General features: G+C 39.4%; 1 protein-coding gene across 1 annotated transcript; it reads right to left on the bottom strand.

The window, feature by feature from the left end:
* Positions 1-5,066: 5,066 nt before the first annotated feature.
* Positions 5,067-26,581, bottom strand: LOC106883341 (transcription initiation factor TFIID subunit 10). The gene is made up of 5 exons (XM_052976986.2): positions 26,440-26,581; positions 23,779-23,927; positions 21,635-21,699; positions 9,782-9,893; positions 5,067-6,431 (listed from the first exon to the last, which is right to left on the bottom strand). Coding segments are annotated over exons 1-5 (417 nt in total). The 5' UTR covers positions 26,441-26,581; the 3' UTR covers positions 5,067-6,341.
* Between the last annotated feature and the right edge of the window lie 978 nt (positions 26,582-27,559).

Genomic DNA, 27,559 nt, shown 5'->3' with positions numbered 1-27,559 from the left:
TTGAATTTCTTCAAAAGTGACTGAGCTACAAGTGATGTTGTTGTCATTTCCCCTGTCTACAAACCGTCTACTAGTTTTTTGTCTTTGAAGATGTGGAATCACAAGTCTCTTACATGAAAAACAGGTGAGAGTTAATGACAGGAAGAGCTTCAAACTGTAAAACAATGCCCCAGCGATATAGTCACTTAACCCATGGAAGGCATGGAAAAATGAATGTACGCATGTACAAAATAGATATTCTTTTCTACTCTAGGCACAAGGCCCAAAAGTTTGGGGGAGGGGGAGCCAATCGATTAGATCGACCCCAGTACACAACTGGTACTTAATTTATCGATCCCGAAAGGATGAAAGGCAAAAATCGACCTCGGTGGAATTTGGTACAAAATATATATTGTACTTATACAAGAATGTTGTTGACAGTGACTTCGAAGATTCAGATAGGAATAATAAATTTGTACTGTACAAAAGTATAGAGTAACCCATCAAATTAATGTAAAATTGTTTTTATTATAACTGAACATAAAAAAAAACATTAATATATATACATATATATATATATGTAGTGAAACTACCTCCCGCCATTAGATACAAACTACTATCGCCATTACATACAATCTTCTCATTTAAATATAAATAAATGCGAGCGTAGTAGAGAACCCATTCCTTGTCATCACGTGACTGATCATTATTCGAATCGGCAACTTCTTCGAACCGTTCCCGCCAGAACGCAAACTGACCAATCACGGCCCCTAATAAGGTCACGTGATCGAGTAAAATTCTGAAGCCATCTGGGAGCCCTCTTAACGCTATAAATAGATCAACTCATACCCCACAAATTTGTCTCGGTCCAGTTTCTCTTTGAGAACTGTTCCGTGTACCACACGACAGCAGCAGCAGCCAGCGACTACTTCAGCAGCTTCGTCCAGCCAACGATGACCACCACCGTCGCCACATCAGCAATACGAGTCTACGACTACTAACCAGCACCATCGTCATGACCAACACGATTACTACCAAGCAGCCTCAATCACCACCAGCGTCAACACGACTTACTATGTACACCAGACCAAACTACCGCGGCACATCTCTCTCTTCGATTCTGTTAGGTGACTCAGCTTCACCACGATAAATAAACAGACAAGAGTTCTTAAACAGACAAGAAATTCTCAGCCAGCGACGAACATCTGTATAACAAGAATCACGGCCCGGCATCGATGCCACGACATCACAACTAGTGATCAGCTCTGCCAAACTCAGCCAACTCATTTCACATACAGAACTTTTCCTATAGTGTACTAAACAACTGGTATAATTGCTCACGTGTTATTGACTCTCTTTCTATCTGCTGTAAACACTCATACACACATATATCACTCACATACACACTTTTCTTTGTATGACGGCCTGTCTTTGATTATGTTCTTATATGTCGCATTCACACTCTCACACAGACATACATCTTTAACGCTACAATAAATATCTCTGTTATTCATCTTATACGGTTGTGGTCTTTCATTACTGGTCATCTATGTTATCGTCGCATAACATATTAGTATATCATCTTCGATATATTATTGTGTGTTCGACCGTGTGACGTGTTTAAATAAAAGGAGTCCTCTGTTTTTCCATTCGTCACCATTTCTCCTTTTATGAGTTCGCACGGTCGTCCCTTACATATATATAGATGTTTTCGATCTAGTTTGGATTCTTTGCAATCAAATTTGATTGCAAAGAATTCAAATTTGATGGCAAAGAATCCAAACTAGATCGAAAACATCTACATATATATGTATATAGCTGTAGAAATTTTGCTAGATCAGACTGGAGCCTGGTGCAGCCTTCTGGGTTGCCAGCCCTCAGTCAAATCGTCCAATGCATGTCAGCATGGAAAGCAGACATTAAACAACGATGATGATGATATATATAGTATTAATAAAGTAGGAGATGGAATGTGTATTAGTCTGATACACATTCCATCTGCTACTTTATTAATACTATTACCCCAACTGCTACTGCAAAGTTCCTGAAGTAAATCTACAGATAACAACAGGCAACCTAAACTCTACTGGTGCTTTACTCATCATCTAATTATACATTATTATACATCATCATCATCATTTAACGTCCGCTTTCCATGCTAGCATGGGTTGGACAATTTGATTGAGGACTGGTGAACCAGATGGCTACACCAAGCTCCAATCTGATCTGGCAGAGTTTCTACAGCTGGATGCCCTTCCTAACGCCAACCACTCTGAGAGTGTAGTGGGTGCTTTTACGTGCCACTGGCATGAGGGCCAGTCAGGCGATAATGGCATATAAATTTTTGTATAATTTTTCCATTAAATATACATACAAACACACACACATATATATATATATATAAATGTGTGCATGTCTATATACATACACACACGTGTGTGTATATATATATATATATATGTGTGTGTGTGTGTATCTCATACTACTGTCTTCACAAGTCACTTGATCTGAGATGGAGTGTAATGACATTGAAATAATGACACAATGGAAGGAAAAATAATTTCAACCATCTACAAACACATGAGGAAACTGTTTCTTTCACATAATTTATTAAAAATACAGTTCATATTGAAGTGCCAAAAACTTTCTGCACACATAAACCAAACACGTACAGTGGAATTGTGTCAAAGACCAACCAGGTTTACAGAATTTATTAACACTTCAACAGTACAAAGTGTTCTTAAGTGACTACAATGTTTCTTCTTTACACACACACACACACACACATACATAGATATATATTTAATGTTAATATAAACAGCAGGTTCCAATGTTTCACCCAAAAGGAGAATTGTCACTAAATGTGACTAGGCTATTCAAAAATACCTACATGGCTAGAAATAGAAGCTAAGAGGCCCTAGTGCTGTAGTTAATATACGTGTAAAAACATATGCTAACAGGGATCTGAATCATCTCAAAAATGCTGATCAATAATTCATAATACTGATGTCAGTTTTGGCAATTTCTGTTGCCTCATCAGTGAAGCCTGCTCGATCTCAGCTGTCTTCGGCTTGCTTCAGATGATTCAAGTCCCTGTTAGTGTATATGTTTTCATTCATATGCATTAGCTACACCATTAGAGCATTTTAGCTCATATTTCTAGCAATACAGGTGTTTTTCAACACCCTAGTCACAATTTGTGACAGTTATATATATATATATATATATATATATATATATATATATATATATATTAGAGAGAAGTACTTGCATAACAATTGACTTCATCTGAAATCGTGTGCTGAAACAAAAACAATTGCAGCATGGAAGGTGTTTATAAGCCATTTAAATACACACAAAAACCATTAGATTCACTTCAACATTTAAATTTTATTTGCATCAAAATATTTTCATTACTTTGAAACTGCGACCTGTTCACTGACAAAATTTCATATATATATATATATATATATATATATATATATATATATATATATATATATATATATATATATATATATATATATATATATATAATTGTCACTAAATATACATACATGAAGGCACCTTGCCAAGTTGTCAGAGTGTTGCACTCATGATCACGAGATTGCAGGTTCAATTCCTAAACCAAGCAGGGTGTTGTGTTTATGAGAAAAACACTTAATTTCATATCGTTCCTGTTCACTCGGCTGCAGATCGGTGATCCTGCGATGGAATCACCTTCCAAACAAAGGGAAGGTTGGCTTGCTCACCTAGACTTTGGAAGGCTAAAATGATACAAATCACATTGTGACCAGAGATGTATAACAATATCCTATGGTCTGGTCAATACCATGATACAAAAATACTCAACTAAACGTATGTATGCTAGCATCTTTTATCTTCTCCTTGTTTCAGTCACAAGACTGTGGTCATTCTGAGGAGCTGAAACAAATTGACCCCAGTATTTTTTTTTTAAAGCCTAGTATTTATTCTATCATTATCTTTTGCTGAACATTTAAGTTATAGAGACAAAAACAAACCATCATTCTTTGTCAAATGGTAGTAAAGGACAAACACACACACACACACACACACATGTGCAACCATTAATCCAGACATCTTTCTTCTCTACATTTGTTTCCTCTCCTCATTCGTTCCTGCAGAAGAGCGTAGGCTTGAAACATCAGACTCATCCATTTTTTCCAAGCACCAAACTAATATGCCTTGTGTGTTGTAGCCTTACCTGTCTCTGTCTTTTGTACAGTTTTCAATCGCATATATATATATATATATATATATATATATATATATATCTCATCATTATCGTTTAACGTCCACTTTCCATGCTAGCATGGGTTGGTCGGTTTGATTGAGGACTGGCGAACTAGATGGCTACACCAGGCTCCAATCTGATCTGGCAGAGTTTCTACAGCTGGATGCCCTTCCTAATGCCAACCACTCTGATAGTGAAGTGGGTGCTTTTATGTGCCACTGGCACGAGGGCCAGTCAGGCAGTACTGGCAACAGCCACACTCAAATGGTGTTTTTTACATGCCATCTGCACAGGAGCCAGTCCAGCAGCACTGGCAACGACTTCACTCGAATGTTTTTACGTGCCAGTAAGGCATATATATATATATATATAGATAGATAGATAGATAGATAGATAGATATATGTGTATGTGCATGTGTACATAATGGTTTCCTTCAGTTTTTAACTGCTAAATCCATTCACAAGGCTTTGGTCAGCCTGAGGCTACCCAAAGTGCCACGCAGTAAGACTGAACCCAAAATCATGTGATTGGGAAAGCAAATCCATACCACAAAGCGATACCTGCATCATTTAATAAACCAGAGATTTTTATGTGAGCTACTGTAAGTTTCATGTTCCAATAGCACAATGACCTGACAAGTTTACATAGTATGCCATGCTCTACACACTCGACTGATTACTTACTGTACTATCTGATCATCAGACTTACAATAGCTCACACATAAATCTTGTGTTTATTAACAGATATTTATCTCTTGTTTAATGGAGTGGAAGAGTACATTATATATTTTCAACTACAAGTGTAAAGAAAAGAAAAAGAAAACAATCAATATTAGGATTATTATCATCTTTATTTATTAATGAGATTTTTTTAACAATTGTTAAATGAATCAGTTCATACATATATTGTTGTTGTTAGTTTTGCTGTTGTTGCTATTATTATTATCATCATTATTGATATCGTTGTAGCTGTTCTTCAACTAATGCAAATATCTCGATGCTGTTAGGTAATTAATTCTCTATGGGACCACCAATGCCATTAATTACTGCCAGTCCTTCAACAGACCACCACCAACACCACCATCACAATTAGAACCCTCCACACACACACACACACACACACAACCCCTCCTATCTGCCACTACTAGATCACACACACCTGCACATACATAAACAGACACATCCTATCTCGCATTTCCCACCAGCACAAGAATCCACACACACACACACACACACACACCCTACTTCTCACCTACACCACCACCAACTTACTAAACTAAACTGTCTCTTCGTTCAAGGTATTAAACTAATTACTATTGTAGTGTCTAATTAGTAATCATTCATAGATATATATATAATATACATACAAATATATATATGTATTTATGTATGTATGCATGTATATATATGTATTTATCTATCTATCTATCTATATCTATATCTATATATGTATGTATGTGTGTGTGTGTGTGTGCATATTTATCTATCTATCTATCTATATATATATATATATATATGTAAGTATGTGTGTGTGTGTGTGTGTGTGCGTATATATATATTATATAGTTTGAGGAAACCACATCTCATGTAGGAAGTAGTATAACAGTCCTCATAATGAACCCCTGGAGGACCTCAAAGCACTTGTAGCTGATTGGACTTTGCTGAAGGCACCCAAAGACCAAGGAGTGGTGGCAATGGTGGTGACGGTGGTAAACAGGGCAGTGGATGGAGTCAACAGTCCATGCACATGTACAATCTATGTGTTGGGCTTCCATACAGTTTCTGTTCACCCAGTGTGTTTACTCACTATTATTATTATTGTTGTTGCTGTTCAGCAATTAGGGAGAGGAGGCGGGAAGGGGCTGACTGAAATTTGGAAAAAAAAAAAAAATCTAAACCACTGTTAAAATGAAAGAATGATGTAAGTGATGGTGGTGGTGGCGGTGGTCTTTGTGGTAGTAGGTAGTAGTTATTGTTGCTGTTGTTGTTGTTAGTGATGATGATGTTGTCGATGATGTCGGTGACGAGGATGTGACGATGAAGAGGGGAATGAAGAAGGGGTATATGGTTACGCTTTTTTTTTCTTTTTTTTTTTTTCTTTACAAAATTACACAAAATAAATGGGCTTCTTCACGTTAATTCCATATTCTGCAAGGGCCGGCACGAGGTCATCCATGGACAAGGCATAACGTTTATCCTGGAAAACATTTGGAAAAAGAGAAAAAGAGAAAAAAAAAAACTCATAAAATATAAATAAAAACCTTATCACAGTTTCAAGATACAACAAAAACGAATAATTTACCTGAGAGTCGTCATCATCATCATCATTTAATGTCTGCTTTCCATGCTGGCATGGGTTGGATGGTTTAACTGGTGGTACTGGCATCGACCAGGCTCAAATGGTGCTTTTTATATGCCACCAGTACAGGAGCCAGTCAGGTGGCACTGGCAACAACTCACGCTCAAATGGTGCTTTTTAGATGCCACTGGCATCAACCATGCTCAAATGGTGCTTTTTCCATGCCAAATATGACCCCACATCTGACTACCCCTACTAAAATGTTCATGCTTAAATCAAAAGGTTAATTAAAAATACTGTCACACAAATACTAACAAGTGTTCTGTTAATTAACACCAGCACAGGTATAGCTGTGTGGTAAGAAGTTTGCTATCCAACCACATGATTCCAGGTTCAATCCCACTACATGACACTTTGAGCAGGTGTTTTCTACTATAACCAGAGCCTTGTGAGTAAATTTGGCAGACAGAAACTGAAAGAAGCCGGTCGTGTGTGTGTGTGTTTTGTGTCTGTATTTGTCCCCCAACACCACTCGATAACCGGTGTTGGTGTGTTTCCGTCCCTCTAACTTAGCAGTTTGGCAAAAGCGAGCAACAGAGTAAGGACCAGGTTTAAAAAAATAAGTACAGGGGTCGATTAGTTTGACTAAAAATATTTCAAGGCAATGCCCCAGTATGGCCTCAGTCTAATGACTGAAACAAGTAGAAGACAAAAAATAAATAGGTGCAAGAGTGGCTGTGTGGTTAAGAAGCTTGCTTCCCAACCATGTGATCTCAGGTTCAGTCCCACTGTGTAAACACCTTGGTCAAATATCTTCTTCTATAGCCCCAGACCAACCAAAGCTTTGGTAGACAGAACCTGAGAGAAGCCTGTCATAGATGTGTGTGTGTGTGTGTGTGTGTGTGTGTGTGTGTGTGTATCCTTGTCTTGGTATTGTAGGAGCTGACAGAATCCTTAGCATGCTGGACAAAATTCAGAGTAGCATTTCATCTGTCCTTACATTCAAATTCCGTTGAGGTCAACTTGACCTTTCGTCCTTCCAGATTCGATAAATTAAGTACCAGTGGAGTACTGAGGTCAATGTAATCAATTTAACTACCCCCACAAAAAATTTCAGGCCTTGTGCCAATAGTAGAAAGGATTATATGTTTATGACTGTGAACGAGAATCACTGTTATACAAGCAATGCTGTTTACTTCCAGTCTTCCATCAAAAAAACACATCTGGCTAAGGAGAGATATTACCTTGCTTGGAAACAGGTGAAGGTTGGTGACATCAAGAGCATCCATCCACAGAAAATCTGCTTCGATAAACTTCATCCAACCCATGCAAACATGAAAAAGTGGACATTATGATGATGATGATGATGATGATGATGATGATGGTGCCTCTGGCACTATTAAAGTTGCCATGTTACTTGCAAATCAACAAACCCAGGGAGACAGGATTCTGCTGCATCTGTGTTAGATGGTGGTTGAGGTGTGAGGGAAGATGCTGGGGTATGTATACATATATATATATATATTACCTTTTATTTTATCAATTTACTAAGTTGATTTAAATTTTTAGTCTAGTATTTTATATATTTTTATGGATTTTATACTTTTCTTTTAGATTTTATAGGTTTTTAAATTAGTATTTTGTAGAGTACGCTTTTCTTGATGGTGTCTGATCTCCTTCATTGTTTGAATTGTATATTGGTGGTTCTTCTCTAAATTATATTTATATAGGCGCAGGAGTGGCTGTGTGGCAAGTAGCTTGCTTACCAACCACATGGTTCCGGGTTCAGTTCCACTGCATGGCACTTTGGGCAAGTGTCTTCTACTATAGCCTTGGGCCGACCAAAGCCTTGTGAGTGGATTTGGTAGACGGAAACTGAAAGAAGACCATCGTATATATGTATATGTATGTGTGTGTGTGTGTGTCTGTGTTTGTCCCTCCAACATCGCTTGACAACCGATGCTGGTGTGTTTACGTCCCCATAACTTAGCAGTTCGGCTAAAGAGGCCGATAGAATAAGTACTAGGCTTACAAAGAATAAGTCCTGGGGTCGATTTGCTCGACTAAAGGCGGTGCTCCAGCATGGCCACAGTCAAATGACTGAAACAAGTAAAAGAGTATACATATACTATTTATTATAAAATTCAATTTGGTATTACTAAATTGAATATTCCTGTATGTTTGGAATTTTACATTCCCTAATATTATAATATTTATATATATAAAATCATCATCATTTAACATCGGTTTCCCATGCTGGGATGGCTTGGACAGTTTAACTGGAGCCTGGCCATCTGGAGAGCAGCCCAGGCTCCAACTGTCTGTTTCGACATGGTTTCTACGGCTGGATGCCCTTCCTAACACCAACCGCTTTACAAAGTGGACTGGATTCCTCCAATGTGACACTGACATTGGTGTTTTACACATGGCATTGGCACAGGTGCTTTATATGTGGCGTTGGCATGCTGGCAGGAGGACTTTTTACATGGCACCAGCCTATATACCATACATGGCACCAGCCTATATACCATACTGAACCACAAAAGAAATGCAATTTTTTTCAAATGTCACTTTTAAATGGTAAATTCTGAAAATTTATTTCAGGGATGTAAGTGTAAATATTCCAAGACATGCTAGTTTAAGGCTGAGACCCAAATTGCAGGTAACCTATCACCTGAAACGAGATGCCAAAATGCAGCTGCATTGAATGCTGTGGGTGGCAGTCGCATATAATATGTGTATATATATATATATACTGTTGTGTCTGGGGAGAGTCATTTTCTTTTCGTGCCTTAAAATTTAATACACTCACCGTTAAAATTTCCACTTATTATTTTTATTTTCCTAAAATTTTCGTTGCGTCTTGCAACCTTTTCAATAGTCTTGAGTCAAGACTATTGAAAAGGTTGCAAGACGCAACGAAAATTTTAGGAAAATATAAAAAAATAAAAAAATAAGTGGAAATTTTAATGGTGCGTGTGTTAAATTTTAAGGCACGAAAAGAAAATGACTCTCCCCAGACACAACAGAATATGCTTCAACACACGAAATCACATAAAAAATCTTGCAAACCAAATCCAAAAACGAAATATATACATATATACACATATATATATATTCATACTGAGTTTTAAACTACTGGCTTAATCAAGAATATAATGCAGACAACAGGCTACTTCCCAAAGTACTGAGTCCTTTACTTTGATATATGTAAGCCATGTTCTTACAAACAGACACACAGGATTTACCTTTCCTTGTTTCTTTGAACTCTGACCTGAAGCTCTCATTTTGCAGTGCTGGAGGGCATCGTTGACAACATCGGACACAAATTTTTGGGCTGCTACAGAAATCAGACGAACTCTAGAAAAGATAAGAAACATTCTGTAATGACCTTTCAATATATTTTGCACACATACACATATTAATGCATGTGTGTCTGTATGTACGCACACACACACACACACATATACACATTATATATTGGGTTGGCAACTAAGTTCCAGTCGTTTTAAATTTAAATTTTTTTAAAGGTTTAATAAAAAATAACAACTAATTAATCAATAATGTATTCACCCTTGTTGTTTGCAACTTCTTCCCAACGTTCAACAAGATTTTCAATAACTCGTTAGTAGAAATCAAGTGATTTTGACGCAAAAAATTAATCCAACCAAGCTCTCAATTCTGCATCAGTATTGAACTAAACTCCGCCCATAGCATTTGAAAGAGATCGAAAGAGGTGGAAATCCATTGGTGCCAAATCAGGAGAGTACGGCGGGTGTGGCAGCACTTCCCACCCATGCATTTGAATGGCTTCCTTGGTCATATTGGCGATATGAGGGCCGACGTTGTTGTGCAGCAGAAGAACTCCATGCTGCCGATTAGGTCTTTTCCTCTTGAATAGCCGTGTTGAGTTGTTCCGTCTGTTGAACATAGAGTTCCGTGTTGACCATTTGGTTCTGTTCAAGCAATTCGTAATGGATAATCCCTTCCCAGTCCCACCATATGCACAACATCGTTTTACATGCATGAAGATCTTGTTTCACACATGGTGTTGCTTGTTTACTGGGGCTAAGCCATTCCTTACGCTGCTTCATATTGATGTACAGGCACCATTTTTCATTGCCAGTAATGATTCAGTAAAGAAATCGTCGCTTGTGTCCATGAGTTGAGCGGTGACAAACAAGCAAACCAGCGGAGATTGTGGCTCGTTGATTTTTGTTGTTCCCATGCTCCATACTTCTGAACCTTTCCCATCGAGTGAAGATGCTTCTCTACAGCAGTGTGGTAGCATTCCATTTTCTCTGTCAGTTCTTCCCTTGTCGTTTGATGAGAATTTTCATGCAAAAGTTGGTTTAATCGCTCTTCATCGAACTCAACTGGACGGCCAGAACGAGGTGCGTCTTTGAGGTAAAAATTTCCATTTTTGAACTTGGCATACCAATCACGAGCGGTTCTTTCAGCTATGGCACCCTCTCCATACACAGCACAAATGTTGCGAGCAGCTTTTGCGGCCTTAGAACCTTGATTAAAAGCAGAAAGAAGAAGTTTTCAAAAATGCTCGTTTTTCTTAACTTGACATACCATTTTAACGATCTGAATATTAACTAAAATTAACTAGGAAAAAAAAAAAAGATTCCAAAATGATTCTGAAATAGAATTCTCGAAAAAAATAGATTCCAAAATTTAAAAACACAATAAATTCCAAAATCCCAAAAACCCCAGCAGGAACTTAGTTGCCAATCCAATATATATTCTTTTATTTGTTTCAGTCATTTGACTGCGGCCATGCTGGAGCACCGCCTTAAGTTGAACAAATTGACCTTAGGACTTATTCTTTGGAAACCTAGTACTTATTCTATCTGTTACTTTTGCCGAACCGCTAAGTTACAGGGACGTAAACACACCAACATCAGTTGTCAAGAGAGAGTGGGGAGACAATCACATACATACCTATATATATATATATATCATCATCATCATCATCATCGTTTAACGTCCGCTTTCCATGCTAGCATGGGTTGGACGATTTGACTGAGGACTGGTGAAACCGGATGGCAACACCAGGCTCCAGTCTGATTTGGCAGAGTTTCTACAGCTGGATGCCCTTCCTAACGCCAACCACTCAGAGAGTGTAGTGGGTGCTTTTACGTGTCACCCGCACGAAAACGGCCACGCTCGAAATGGTGTCTTTTATGTGCCACCCGCACAAGCCAGTCCAGGGGCACTGGCAACGATCTCGCTCGAAAATCCTACAGGAGCCAGTCAGGCGGTACTGGCAACGGCCACGCTCAAAATGGTGCATCTCATGTGCCACCCGCACAAGAACCAGTCCAGGGGCACTGGCAACGATCTTACTTGGCTTGCCGGGTCTTCTCACGCACAGCCCATTTCCAAAGGTCTCGGTCCGTAGTCATCGCCTCGGTGAGGCCCAATGTACGAAGGTCTTGCCTCACCACCTCAGCCCAGGTCTTCCTGGGCCTACCTCTTCCACGGGTTCCCTCAACTGTTAGGGTGTGGCACTTTTTCACGCAGCTATCCTCCTCCACGACAGGCTTCTTTCAGTTTCCATCTACCAAATCCACTCACAAGGCTTTGGTCGGCCCGAGGCTATAGTAGAGGACACTCGCCCAAGGTGCCACGCAGTGGGACTGTACCCAGAACTATGTGGTTGGTAAGCAAGCTACTTACCACATAGCCACTCCTACGCCTGGGCAATAAACACTGAAGATGTACAGAAAACAGATTCCATCACATGCCAGGGGAAGAAACTCTAAGTAGTTGATAGCTTCTGCTACCTAGGCAACCAAGTCTGTAGTGGGGGTGGTTGCTCTGAGAGTGTAGTGACTAGAGTAAGAATAGCCTGGGCAAAGTTCAGGGAGCTCCTACCTCTGCTGGTAACTAAGGGTCTCTCGTTCAGGGTGAAAGGTAGACTGTATGATGTATGTGTGCGAACTGCCATGCTATATTGCAGTGAAACATGGGCCATGAATGCTGAGGACATGCGTAGGCTTGAAAGAAATGAAGTTAGTATGATCCGCTGGATGTGTAATGTCAGTGTGCACACACGACAGAGTGGAAGTGCCCTGAGAGAAAAGTTGGACATAAGAAGCATCAAATGTAGTGTGCAAGAGAGGCAACTGTGCTGGTATGGCCATGTTATGTATGAATGGAGACAGCTATGTGAGAAAGTGCCACTTCCTAACTGTAGAAGGAACCTGTGAAAGAGGTAGACCCAGGAAGACATGGGATGAGGTGGTGAAGCATGACCTTTGAACATTGGGTCTCACAGAGGCAATGACAGGAGACCAGATCCTTTGGAGATACACTGTGATTGAGAAGACCCGGCAACTAAAGTAAGATCGTAGCAACACATGTCCAGCCCTGTTAAGAATACTCCTGATGCGTTGGGTGATATGATATGCTTGAGAAGACCTGTTAAGTCAAGTGAAACCAATATTGTAGCTGGGGCCAGTGCCCCCTGACTGGCTCCCATGCTGATGGCACGTAAAGAGCACCATCTGAACGTGGTCGATGCCAGGTCCGCCCGGCTGGCTCCTGTGCCGGTGGCACGTAAAAAGCACCAACCAATTGTGACCCATGCCAGTATCCCCCGACTGACTCCTGTGCCGGTGGCATGTGAAAAGCACCATCCGAACGTGATCATTGCCAGGCCTGCCTCACTGGCCGCTGTGCTGGTGGCACGTAAAAAGTACCCACTACACTCTCGGAGTGGTTGGCATTAGGAAGGGCATCCAACTGTAGAAACTTTGCCAGACCAGATTGGAGTCTGGTGCAGCCACTAGCTCTCCAGACCTCAGTTAAACCATCCAACCCATGCCAGCATGGAAAACGAACGTTAATCAATGATGATGATATATATATAGATAAAGTTAAAAGAATGGATTTGTATTTTTGCTACATGATGTAACTTTTGTTATTTCTAGAACTGGAATTGTGAAGTACTTGTCATCTTTTCAAAATTGTTCCAACGTTGTTATGGAAGAGAGGAATATTATCAATTGATTAATTAACTAATTAATATATGAATGTTCTCTCATAGTATTCTAGAAGCCAATTAGATGTCAGAAGCTACTGAACTAATGACCACAATCGATGTCTGTGTGTACATAAATATATATATTTTTTATATTTAAAGGACACAATACATATCTTTTTTTCAGTTCATTATGATATGTGGTTTATGATTGAAGAATATGTTTGAGATATTTCTCAATATATGAAATTATTAATAACACTTAAAGACATGTATTATGTCCTTTAAATAAATAATATGTATTTCTCACCAGACGGAGTACTTTTATTGGTGAATCATGGAGCAGTACATTATACATATACATATATATCTCTGCATGTGTGTCTATGTATGTGTTTGTTGCCACCACCACCTGACAACCTGAGTTGGTTTGTTCACATCCCTGTAACTCAGTTGTATGGTAAAAAGAGTCCAATAGAACAAGTACTGGAGCCAATTCATTCAACTAAAACCCTTCCAGGCGGTGCCCCACCATGGCCACAATGCAATGTCTGGAACAAGTAAAAGATGAAGGATAAAAGATATACAAATGAACACAAGAGTTATACATGAGCCACTTCAAGTTTCATATGCGGATAGGGCAGTAATTGGGGGTCTCATCCAATCTGAAATGGCCCACTCCACCTCCTCGTAATACCCCTCCTTTCAACATCATAACAACATAACTTTGTGTGGTCCTAAGTCTACCTGCCATGTTGCTGACCACTTTACAAGTTTCTCTATCAATTTTTACTTTTTCATTATTATCTTTTTTTTTTTTTAGCAGCATTTAAATGTCAACACTTTAATGTTTTGTACAGAGGTGAAACTGGCTGACATTTGATAGACTGCATCAGAGAGCACTTGAATCCCCAGTGTTCCTTAAACTCGTGACTCACAAGCCCGTCTCCCCAGGACCACTCCCTTCCTCTCCACGAACAAAAATCTATTTTCACATTGAGCACATCCTCTCCCTAGGGCATCAACAACCATTTGCATTCCCTTTAATTCTCCTTTTCCCCAACAAATGCAAACACTCCCACAGACATCTAGATCATATTTTCCAACACACAATTTGACACGGCAAATAGTGTCAACATGTAAACATTCAAACATCATCATTATCTATCCAAATCTTGCTGCATTTCACATGAAACTGTTGGTCTTCTAAAGTTGTCTTGCTTCATGGAAGTCAACCAACCTTTTTTGGTTGTAAATTTTGGTCTAAAAAATTCAACTTGCATGCCAGAAATTATGATACCCACATTAAATAACACCACACACACACACCACCTTTACTGTGTCTTACTGTTTTGTTTTTCTTAACATGATCAACATTTTGCCCATCTATCTTCACTCAGAAACCACATACCTGTGTACCAACTGCCTTCATCTGGCAACCATCTATTTCTACACTCCTATATTCAACAAACAACATACCTACCCAGTAATCCTCTCCACTCTCCAGAAACCGCATACCTAACCATCCACTAACCATTGCCACTAACCACTAACTACATACCTAACCACTCACTTCCTTCTTTCATACTTACCATGGCACGGAATGCTTGCAATTTTCTCTCTTCTCTACCTTGATCAAGAGCCTCAGTTAAAAACATTAATCATTTTTTTTCTTCTTCCTTTCCTAACAGTAATTGACTTATAATTAGATTTATTTTTAATTAATTTTAATAACTACCACATTTCCTTTGGATCACTTGTAGCTAACATACCTACCTGCACTAAATTCCTCCAACACTGAATTTAATACCACCACCACCACCATTACTACAAATTCATTTTATCCATAGTGAGATGATAGTTAAAAATTAAAAAAAGAACAAGAGAGAGGGACAGAAAGAGAGATCAGAACTCAAAACTGAGGTGATGACTGGACAAATACAGTAGGACAATTAGGTGTGACAACCAGCTGAATGACAATTAGGTGTGACATCTTACTGTATGTGACAGTATGACATCATACTCTGTGTGACATTGTGTCGTTCTACTATGGCTCTGGGCTGACCAAAATCTTGTGAGTGGTTTTGGAAGATTGAAACTGAAAGAAGCCTGGTGTGTTCATGTGCGTGTGCGTGTGCGTGAGCATATGTATGTGTGTATGTTTCTATCGTCTAATCTTGACATTGGAGGGTTGTGAAACAAGTATCACCACAACACAAGGCATTCATTCGTTTCCAATCATTCAAGAAAAATGTGCCTGTCCACAGGGGAATGTCACCTTAATTGAAAAACAAACAAGGGTTGGCAACAGGAAGGACACCCGGCCAAAGAAACTCTGTTTCCATGAATTCTGCCTGACCTATGCAAGGATAGAAAAGTAGGTGTTTGAACAATGATAAATGAACAGGATAGTCATGACTGAACTGACCTTTGATTAAGGTCTAGCTGGATCAGGGTTCATATGTGCTGGGGTGGGGGATGAAAAACAAAGGCAAACAACAACAGGGATCTACGATATCAAGTTCCAGTCTCTACTGGCAACATTGTTATATTTAGCCATTTTATCAGCCCAAGAAGGAGCCTTTATATGGACATTCAACCTGCTAGAAATAGCAGCCAAATCTCTCACAACTCACACATTACTGTCTGAAAGAACGCATTTAATAATTGAATTCTGTATATGCTACACCTGAAAGACAGAAAATAGACAACATGGTTGGAGGGTCTTTGAGTGAAGGTTTGCTAAATCAGGAACTAGCGTGAGGGAAAACAAGGGGCAGTAGTGACCCCAATCATGCCAAAGATCCACCAGGAGTTTGGCATTTGGGGTTGTTGATTCAGAATTTCAATGAGGTCCCTGAAGGTTTCAGTTCAAGAAGAATTGAGCTGGACAGACTTAACATTATCACTACCACTACCATCACTTTCACCACCACACTGTCATACCACTACTGCTACTGTCATCACTACCACCTGCACCAATACACCACCACCACCACCACACAGCCAATAATACAAATGTCCACAATTACTACCACTACAGTAACTATTACTACCATCACCACAGCAACTACCTCTACCACCACCACTACCCACTTACACTAATTACAACACACAACCACCACCACCACTGCAACAACAATCTACTTAGTGAAAAGTCACATACAAGCATACACATGCAACCACACACACACACACATACATACATGCAATGACAGGTTGCACACAATCACAGACTGGCACACACACATACACACACAGATACAAGTCATATACACACAATTACACACATGCAATGACTGGTTGCATACAATCACACACTCATTCAGACACAATTACAGGCAGCAAGCACACACACACATACACACACACACACACACACACACAAATACTGACCTTAAAGTTGTTAATGCAAGCTTTTATTAGAGTGAAACAAAAACATTGAGTGTCTATGTACGTACGTGCCTCTGTGTGTGTGTGTGTGTCTTTCTCTCTCCCCTCCTCTCTACATTATCTCTCCTTTTTCTCTCCCCCCCCCCCGCCTCCGCCGCCACCTTCATCATTCATTACCAACAATGGAATATATGATGATTATATCATAATAGTTCCAAGTCATCAGTTAATGAAGTCTGTACTAAAACTAGTACTGCCAACATGCTAACAGAAATACCAGATACACAGCATTTGTGTGTGTGTGTGTGTGTGTGTGTAACTATTAGGGACAGAAGCAGTATTAATACCAAAAGGTAATATTTATCCCCACTGAAAAATGGATTTTGTGTCATGGTAACTATTGTAGTATTTATTCTGTGTTCTAACACAACATCCACTTTTAAGGGTGGGGGGTGTAAATGTATGTGTATGTACGTACAATATACATGTACCCTTTCTCCACCTTTCATAATACCCCAATCTTACAATTTTCCCACGACAACCACAACTTTTAGGACTTAATACAACACTTTTAGTTTTTAACAGTCCATATTTAAAATTACCACCACCACCACTAATCCTACAACCATCTCTACTACCATTCCCAGCGCCACCACCACAATGTTAAATAAAGAACCCTTTTTTTTTTAAAGCTTAACTCATATTCCAATCTCACAGTCTGATAATGAAACAAAGTTCATTTGAATTTCATAAATCCCTTCGAAATTATTAATTACTTCCAAAGTAAATTGAAAGACATACAATGTGGGGAGGTGGGGGAGCACAATATATTACCGTTATTATTGTTAGAAAAATAGGGTAATAAAAAGGGGGTAAGGTTAGTAGAATAATTTAGCAGTAACAACCATTAAAATAGCTGCCATCTGTTTCTCTTCTGACACAGATGGTACACTAGAATCAATAATTACTCAAGTAACCTCAATGTGGCAGCTCAGATTGCTAGAAACAGCAACCAGTCTCCTTCAAACCACATCATCCTTCAACTGTCTTCAGTCATCATCATCATTTTAATATCCACTTTTCCATACTTGCACAAGTCAGATGGACACACACACACACACTGGGCTTCTTTCAGTTTCCTTCTATCAATTCCTCTCAAGGATTTGGTCAGTCTGCAGCTATATAGATGTCCAAGGTTCCATGCAGTGGGACTGAACCTGAAGCCATGCAGTTGAGAAGCAAACTTTTTAGCCACACAACCATGGCCTGTGAGGACAAAAACACTAAATAATGTAGTCCTTGGGATCGTCATGAATGGAATGTCTTTGAGCATAGTTTTACTAGATCAAGGCAGATGTAAGTGTACCTAGGACTATATTATCTAATGTTAACTTTCTTTCTTATTGTTTCAGCCCAGGTCAGCTATGACCCAATCGAATTATGATTACAAGTGTTCTGGACATGACCATCCCATCTTTTATTCAGACATATGTACCTTGGACTACAATAATCTAATGTATCATTGTTTATCACAGTCTAGTCCTTGGTCAGCGCTAATCCAGCAGAACCATGATCAAAGATGTTCTAGCTATGATCATCCCATCTTTTTTCCATAGTGTATCTAGGACTATATATTCTAAATGTGTCTCCCCTTGTTGCTGCTGTTCTTTAGTCCCAGATCAACCTTTATAGAAGAGATTCCACATACGGCCAACCTATCTTTCATTCAAGTATAGGGTATCCAGGACTACATTCTCTCGTGCCCCCCTCCACCTCTTTGTTATCATTTAGCCTCAACTCAGTTGTGATCTTGTAGAATAATGATTAGACAATGTATCTAGGACTACATTAATATAATGTGTCCTTATCCTTCCCAAGAAAATAGAATGGAGTGTGATTGGAAGATTTGCCTTATTTCAAACAGGTTCACAGGCTCCCACACCATCTTTCTGTGAATTACTTGTTCATTCATTTTTACATCTGTTTCACCATGCTAACATGGATTAGATGAGTATATTATTGAGGCAGTGTTTTACAATGAGATGCCCTTCCAGTCACCAACCTTTATCTAATTTTCAAGTACGGAATCATGAATGATCAATAGTAAAATTAATAACTCTAAAAAAGGGCAAGAGTGGACAATGAATAGTGGAAAACTGAAAACAAAATCACAGATACAGGCACATGCGTGGCTATGTAGTTAAGTAGTTTGCTTTGCAACCACGTGGATTTGGGTGGAGTCCCACTGTGAAGCACCTGGAGCAAGTGTCTTCTACTATAGACCTTCTGCCTTGTGAGTGAATTTGGTAGAGAGAAAGTGTGGAAATCCATTTTGTGTGTGTGTGCATGTCACATCATCACTTGACTCGGGTCTAAATTTGTTTACATCCCTGTAATTAAGTGGTTCAACTAAAGAGGCTGACAGAGCAAGTACCAGCCTTAAACATATATGCTGGGTTGGTTTGTTTGACAAAACTCTTCAAAGTGGTACCCCAGCATGGCCACAGTCAAACGACCGAGACAAGCAACAGAAGAGACATAAGGTGTCTGTTTCAGCACATGAAAGTTGCAAGAGTTATGGGCTCTCATTTGTTAAACATTTGATTGGTCAGCTCTGTGGATGAGGAGTCCTAAAGGGGAAGTAACCAGAGGCTACTCAACAGCAGCAGCAGCAGTAACAACAACAACAACATGGTCAATAAGATGAAATAGCTGGAAGGTTAGGATGGTGAACTAAACGAAAGGTTAAAGGTCAATGGTCCCAGTGGAATCTGAGAGGATAACTGAAAGAGGTGAAACTTCACTCTGTAGTGCACGCACACACAAAACAAATTTAGTTTTGAAACTCCAGTGCCATTAGCCGTATTCTTTGCAATGGAATCAAAATGTACAAAATAACAGAAAGATCTACCAACAACATTTGATAGAAGATCACATGCACGCACAGTGGAAGGTCACATGCACACAGCTGATGGAAGGTCTCACACACATACCCGATGGAAGGTCGCTGCATGCATGCACATACACCCCCCCACACACACACACAGCTGATAGGAGGTCTCACATACAAACGTGATGGGATGTCACACATATACCTGATGGAAGGTGACTGCACGCACACACACACACACACTTAGAAGGTGCACACATTTGAGAAAACTTACATACACAAACATCTGACAAAGGATCACCTTCCCTCAACCTCACACCACACATACTCCTAAAACAAGGGCCAATCTGTCCACCATCTCCATACACACACATAGATGAAAAAAAAAAAGGTTTCTCCCTTCCACCCTCATATACATGAATAAACCACGCATCTGATAAAAGTTCAAACACACACACACACACACACTACCTACCAAATGGATGCTATTCCACCCAGAGTAACGATGTAATTAGCAAGTGGAGTTAATGAAAGACATTAAGTTTAGACTGTTTAATTAATATCTAGTAATAAACCCACTGATTAGTTTAATTAAAGTCAAACAAAGATGTAGTTTACTCATTAATTATAAATGACATTATTCTAGAAAGTATGACCAACTCAAGGTCTTAGAAACTTAGTGTTGTAATTGTTATTGATGGTGTTGTTGTTGTTGTTGCTGGTGATGTTGTTGCTTAGCCCCAGGTCAAACTAGATCCAGTAGGTCTATGATCAAATGCATTCTACCTATGACCATGCTGATTTTACTAAGCTAGAATGTATGTGCTTGTATGTGTAACAGGTACAAACGTTGTGTGGTTAAGATGTCCACTTTCTAACCACGTAGTTTTGGGTTCAGTCCTACTGTATGGCACCTTGTGCAAGAGTTGTCTATTATAGCCCTGGGTTGGCCAAACCTTTATGAACAGATTTGGTTGACAGAAACTGAGAGGAATGTATCATATATATGTGTGTGTGTGTGTGTGTGTGTGTGTATGTGTATGTGGTTGATGCCAGTGACCCTGACTGGCTCCTGTGTTGGTGGCACATAAAAAGCACCGTCCGAATGTAATCAATGCCAGGCCTGTCTCACTGGCTTCCACGCCGGTGGCAAGTAAAACACACCATCTAAACGTGGTTGATGCCAGATCTGCCAGACTGGCTTCCATGCTGGTGGCTCATAAAAAGCACCATCCAAATGTGATCAATACCAGGGACCCCTGGCTGACTCCTGTGCCGGTGGCACATAAACAGCACCCACTACACTCTCGGAGTGATTGGTATTAGGAAGGGCATCCAGCCGTAGAAACATCATCAGATCACATTGAAGCCTGGTGCAGCCTTCTGGCTTGCCAGACCTCAATCAAACCGTCCAACCCATGCCAGCATGGAAAACGGACGTATGATGATGATGATGATGATGTGTGTACACTCAACTGTGATGTAATGCTTCTTATAGCAGAAACAGCTGTAAGATAATGAAGGTGATTACATAATCCCTGTTCCTTTGTCATTCATTAATTAATGCAAAATATAAATATAAAAATATATAAATAATATATATTTATATTTCATTACTTCACAAAATTAATTGAAACAAAGTCAGTGTTATGTCTACAAAAATATAGTCACAAAAAAGTTAACTTCATGTTAATTTATGTTCCAAATGGAATAAATTCTTCATTATTTTACAATATCAACTGAAACAAAAGCAGTGCAAGTCTGTAGAAAAATGGTCAGAAAAGAAATAAATAAAAGACGAGAGAGAATTTATGGGCTACTCACATTCGAGGGTCACAGGCATCAAAGCCAGCTCGATTTAGGTAATAGGCTGTGACGGAGTCTGGGATCTGTGGGAAAAAAGAAATTCTCACAAATTAGTTCATTTAATTAATTCAGGTAATATTACAACAATTACTCTTTTACTTGTTTCAGTCATTTGATTGCGGTCATACTGGGGCACCGCCTTTAGTCGAGCAAATTGACCCCAGGACTTATTCGTTGTAAGCCTGGTATTTATTCTATCGGTATCTTTTGCTGAACTGCTAAGTTATGGGGACGTAGACATAGCAGCATCGGTTCTCAAGCTATGCTGGGAGGGGGGGGGGACAAACACACACACACATATATAATATATACACAACAAGCTTCTTTCAGTTTCCTTCTACCAAATCCACTCACAAGGCTTTGGTCAGCCCGGGGCTATAGTAGAAGACACTTGCCCAAGGTGCCACAGTGGGACTGAACACGGAACCATGTGGTTGGTAAGCAAGCTACTTACCACACAGCCACTCCTGAAATTGTAGCATTTTTATCATTAACTTAGGTAATTAAGACATACAATACTAAAAAAAGTGGGCCCAACGATTTGCTGTCTGGGGTTGGCAGGACAGACAGTGTTGACCCAGACAGATAGTGTTGGCCACATTCAAGATGGGGGTAATCCCCCCAATGGTGGGGTATGGCAACATTTTCGGAGAGCACAGGTTACTTCAGAATGGGGTATGAGAAGGTAACATGAATAAAACTTATGATAAAGTTTTAATTAGAACCTGTTTTGAATATCATCATGATCACCAGCCTTATTGTTTTAATGTCCACTCTTCTTTGTCTGCATGGAGGAGACAGGATTGGTTGAGGCATATTTTCTACAGCCAGAGGCCCTTCCTGTTGCAAGCCCTCTCTTGTTTCCAAGCAAGGTGATATTTCCTCATGAGTAGACAGGTTTTCACGGGACATTGGAAACGAATGACATTGTAAATGAGTGTGACAGTGACCCTCGCTTACAACTATCACACAAGGTCATGGCAAAGAGGCACAAACACACACACAACAGGCTTCTTTCAGTTTCCATCCACTAAGAAAGGTGAGGATGCCTACAGCAGAAGACACTTGCTCAATGTTCCAGAGTGGGACTGAACCCAAAACCATGTGGTTGGGAAACAAACTTCTTCACCACACAGCCATGTCTGTGCCTCCTTTGAACATATAGATGTTAATATTATCATCATCATCATCATAGTTTAATGTCCACCTTCCGTGCTGGCATGGATAGGACAGTTTGACAGGAGTGAGCCAGACTGCACCAGACTTTTGTGTCCCGTCTTGGCATGGTTTTTACAGCTGGATACCCTTCCTAACACCAACCACTCCGCAGGGTGGACTGAGTGCTTTTTATGTGACATTAGCACAAGTGAGGTCAGTTTTGGCAAGGTTTTTACAGCTGGATGCCCTTCCAAATATCAACCACTTTATAGTGTGGACTGGATGCTTTTTACGTGACACCAGCACTGGCAGGGTCACCAAGCAACTTGCAAGACAAGGAATAAGAACTGAACCTAGAATCATAAGCTAGAAACACATCTAAGAGTCCGCTAGGGGGAGACACTGGAGCAGATGAAGGTGGTTCTTACATCTTTTACCATATGTAAGAATTTCTTCTCCAGGGTAACTGCAATGAAATTGCTCTTAGAAGTTAAAATATGTCCAAACATATTTTAACTAACCTAAAGTTCATGTACATTATATATCAAACCCATCTAATCACCCCCACCCCAGATGTAAAATGATAATGATGATGATATAGTAAACAAATATTTCTGTTGTCAAAATATTTTTACATATTGTCACATCACGATAAAGGTCTTGTTTGACACATAGAGACATGTCACCCACCCCAACAATACAGGGTGTCCACAAAGTCTGGGTACAGGGAGCAAATAAAATCGTAACATAAGCAATTGAATATAAGAAATAATTTCTTAAAGTATGTGTTAATCCCCGTGTACCCAGACTTTGTGGACACCCTGTACATATATATACATATATATAGATAGAAAGAGAGATAAGATAGGCAGGTAAACAGGTTGATAGCAAGATAGAGAGAGAGGGGGGGGGGTGAGAGAGGATAAATGAAAGTTTGTACTGACTGTTGTTGTGTAGTCTTCTAACTGAAGAATAAAATCACTGAGAGGAACACCTGCAGTCTTTACTTCATGAGGTCCAGTCATTACCTGGCCAGCTGTAGCACCACCGCCACCACCAGCTGTCGCAGCCATAGCTCCGCTGTCTTCCATCACTGAAACAAGAAAAGATAGGAAAACATTAATAAACAGCAGATGGACAAAAAAAAAAAAAAAAAAGAACAGATCCAAGTATTCATATTCAAATCTTACCAGTTAATCCATAGAAAAACAGGTTTTCAATTTACAGATTCTATCTCAGAATATTTTAGAGAGAGAAGAATCTATTTTTGTTATGGGGGTGAGGCTCAGTGCTTTCCACTTTTTATTGTAGAGACCCTTAGAAAGGTGGTGCTAGGGGGAAGAAACTCCCAACACATGGGTTACTGTTGTAGGAAAAGAGACTGTGACAAGATAATGCATTATCTAATCAGAGACCAAAGATGTATACATATTTACGGGGTACTTGTGCATACACACACACACATATATATATATATATATATATATATACACAGGGGTTGGACAAAACAATGGAAACACATAACATCATAATTGTGAAATATCTATAAAACTGTCAAAAGCTTGTTTATTTTAATGTTTTTTTTTATTTATTATTAGTGTTGCTTAATATGTTTTGCTAATATTGCTGTTTTTTCATGTTTGGTGTATCAAGAAGTACTGTCTCGAAAGTAATGACAGCCTTTGAGAAAGAGGGAAAAACTTCCTTGTTGAAACAAAACTCCGGAAGAAAACCAAAACTTTCAGATAGGGACCATCGGACTCTTATGTGAATTGTTAGAAAGGATCACAAAAGTACAGCTTCCAAAATTATTGCAGAGCTTAATGACCACCTCGAGAACCTAGTTTCTACAAAAACTGTTTGCCGGGAGCTGCACAAAGTTGGATTTCATGGGAGGGCTGCAATCAGAAAACCACTACTTTCAAAAACAAATGTTGCAAAGAGTTTAGAGTGGAGTAAAAACCTACAGAATTGGTCCTTAGAGCAATGAAAGAATTTTATTTTCTCGGACAAGTCATCCTTTACCTTATTTCCAACCACTGGCCGGGTAAACGTGTGGAGACAGCCAAAAGAAGCATTTGACCCAGACTGCCTTCTTTCAACTGTTAAATATGGAGGAGGATTTGTGATGATCTGGGAGGCTATATCTTGGAAATCCACTAGCCCAATGGTTTCCTTTCATGGCAGAATTAATAGTCAAGACCATTTAAGCATTTTATCTGATCAAATTCATCCTATGGTTGCAGAACTGTTTCCAAAGGGAAATGCAATCTTTCAGGATGATAATGCACCAATTCACACAGCTAAAGTTGTTACTGAATGTCACAAGGAACATTCTAGTGAAGTTGAGCATCTTATCTAGCCACCACAGTCCCCAGATCTCAATATTATTGAACATTTATGGTGCAGTTTAGAAAAACAAGTAAGGAGTCAATATCCTCCACCATCATCACTACAAGAACTGGAGACTGTTTTAGCTGAAGAATGGACAAAAATTCCTTTGGAAACAATTCAAACTTCGTTTGAGTCCATACCTTGTAGAATTCAAGCTATAATTACTGCCAAAAGCAGTCCTACCCCATATTAAAATAAATTTGTTTGAAATTTTAAGGTGTCTCCATTATTTTGTCCAACCCCTGTATGTGTGTGTATATATATATATATATATATATATATATATATATATATATAATCGTCCTATGTATGATGGTAAACTGCATTCGGTAGTGGGCCCCTGGTTCAAAGGTTTCAGGGTTTTGAGGAGTATGGGATCACCTCTTAGCCATGATTGTTCCCGTAGCATCTGTCAGGGTCCCAGCTATCAATTAATTAGCATGTTAGAGAACTGCCTCCAGAAGAAGGTCACTCACAGAAACCCTTATCGGACCCGGGGAAGACGAGGACAATTCAACTCTTAAGCTGCTGCTTATCAAAGAGAAGGTAACTCCATACAGATCCTACATCCTGATAACCACTGGGTTCTTGGCACTTGTTGCACCAGACCGACACAGTTTTGAAGGCCAAGAGTGAGGGACTTTCTCTGCACAAATGATGCCCACTAGAATTGTACAGGTTGTCCAGGAGACCAAAACACTAGCACCAACACCATTGCACCTTCTTCAGTTCAGTAGTGACAGGGAAAGAAAGTGCCATTTTAAATGGTTAGTCTCATTCCATCTCTACAGTTGTGTCTTGCCAAACCCTCATTTATCAAAGCAATGTCAGAATCCATATTTCACCATCATCATAGTTGCACTTTTCTTCTACATGTTTGCATGGGTTAGGCACAATTTATTGAGGTAGGTCTTCTACAACAGGACACTGTTCCTATCACCAACCCTCACCTGTTTTCCATGCAAGGTAATATTTCCCCATGATTAAAAATCCTTTTCACAACAGACTGGAAACAAACAAACATCACTTGTATGAAGGTGATGCTCATTCACAGCCATCAAATTATGTCAAGACAAGAGTACACACACACACACACACACACACACACACACACACACACACACACACACACACACACACACAGTATTAAACTAAAATAGCCATCAATGCATTATACTTAATATAAATATATTGTTGAAAGGCAAACTTACTGCAGAATTTGTTGGGAGATAATATTTCTGGTAGATGTGCTGAGTTTAAAAACAGAATATATATCAGAGGAAGACAAAAATCATCCCACCACCAATGAGAACACCAGATGTATTTCTGTTTTTCATGGGCATTGTCAACAGCATGTATTCACAGCCAGCTGTTATCATCTCCAGAAGAATACTGCAGTAAATCTCACTTTCAACACTGTATTTACATTAACCCTTTTTAATAGATTACTGTCAAATGCACTGCTTATTTAATAGCTCTGCCTTAGCGAAGGCGGAGGTATTGTTTTCAGTCGTGTTTGTTTGTTTCTTTGTTTGTCCATGGACAAGATATCTCAATAACTGCTGGATGGATTCAGATGAAACCTTCAGGGATGTTTGGCCTCATGACTGGCAAGAACTGATTAGATTTTGGGATCGATCTGGTACCGGACAAGGATTCTGGATTATTTTTCCTGTTTTCTTTTGAAAGCAGTCAGGTTCATTTTTTAGTATTCTCGTTTGTGAGAGCAGTCGAGTTTATATCAGATATTCTCATTTTAAAAATCATCTCTGGTTAACTGCTGAGAGGACGTTGGTGTTGCCTTGTTCACATTGTTTTCAATTAATCAAATATTATCTCAAAGCTTGTCGGGTAGGTGTGAGAAGCTGGATCTGGTCAGTTTAAATTTTAAAGGGTTAAGTATGATACATAGATGACCATCTTAATCTAATACTGCTTTTGTAGCATATAACAGATTTTAATTTAGCTAGGCAACTCTTCCCAACACCAGTGAATATTTATTCAATGTTTTCCTATATATAAGTGCTGACAAGTCACATGTAAGCATGCAGCTGGTTGTCATTACACACCATTGACAATGCTCAATGAAGTAGAAATGCATCTGGCATTCTTACTGGCCCCTGCTGGGATGATTTTCGTATCTGTCTCCAATATCACAGCATCAACTATGCCACCACAATGTGCTTCCAATCTTGTTTTAATTGCACCATTCTTCTCCACCTTGACCCAAACTACTCGATCACAGTGTCTTCTCATCACTATGGAGATCTTCCAAGTGGCCTTTTCTGATCTCTTGGGTACTACTCAGCAACTGTCGTTGTAAGCCTAGCA

The sequence above is a fragment of the Octopus bimaculoides genome, chromosome 26, assembly GCF_046866305.1.
Source record: "Octopus bimaculoides isolate indiv1 chromosome 26, ASM4686630v1, whole genome shotgun sequence".
Classification (NCBI taxonomy): Eukaryota; Metazoa; Mollusca; class Cephalopoda; order Octopoda; family Octopodidae; genus Octopus; species Octopus bimaculoides.
This window is presented reverse-complemented; position numbering and strand designations above follow the sequence as displayed.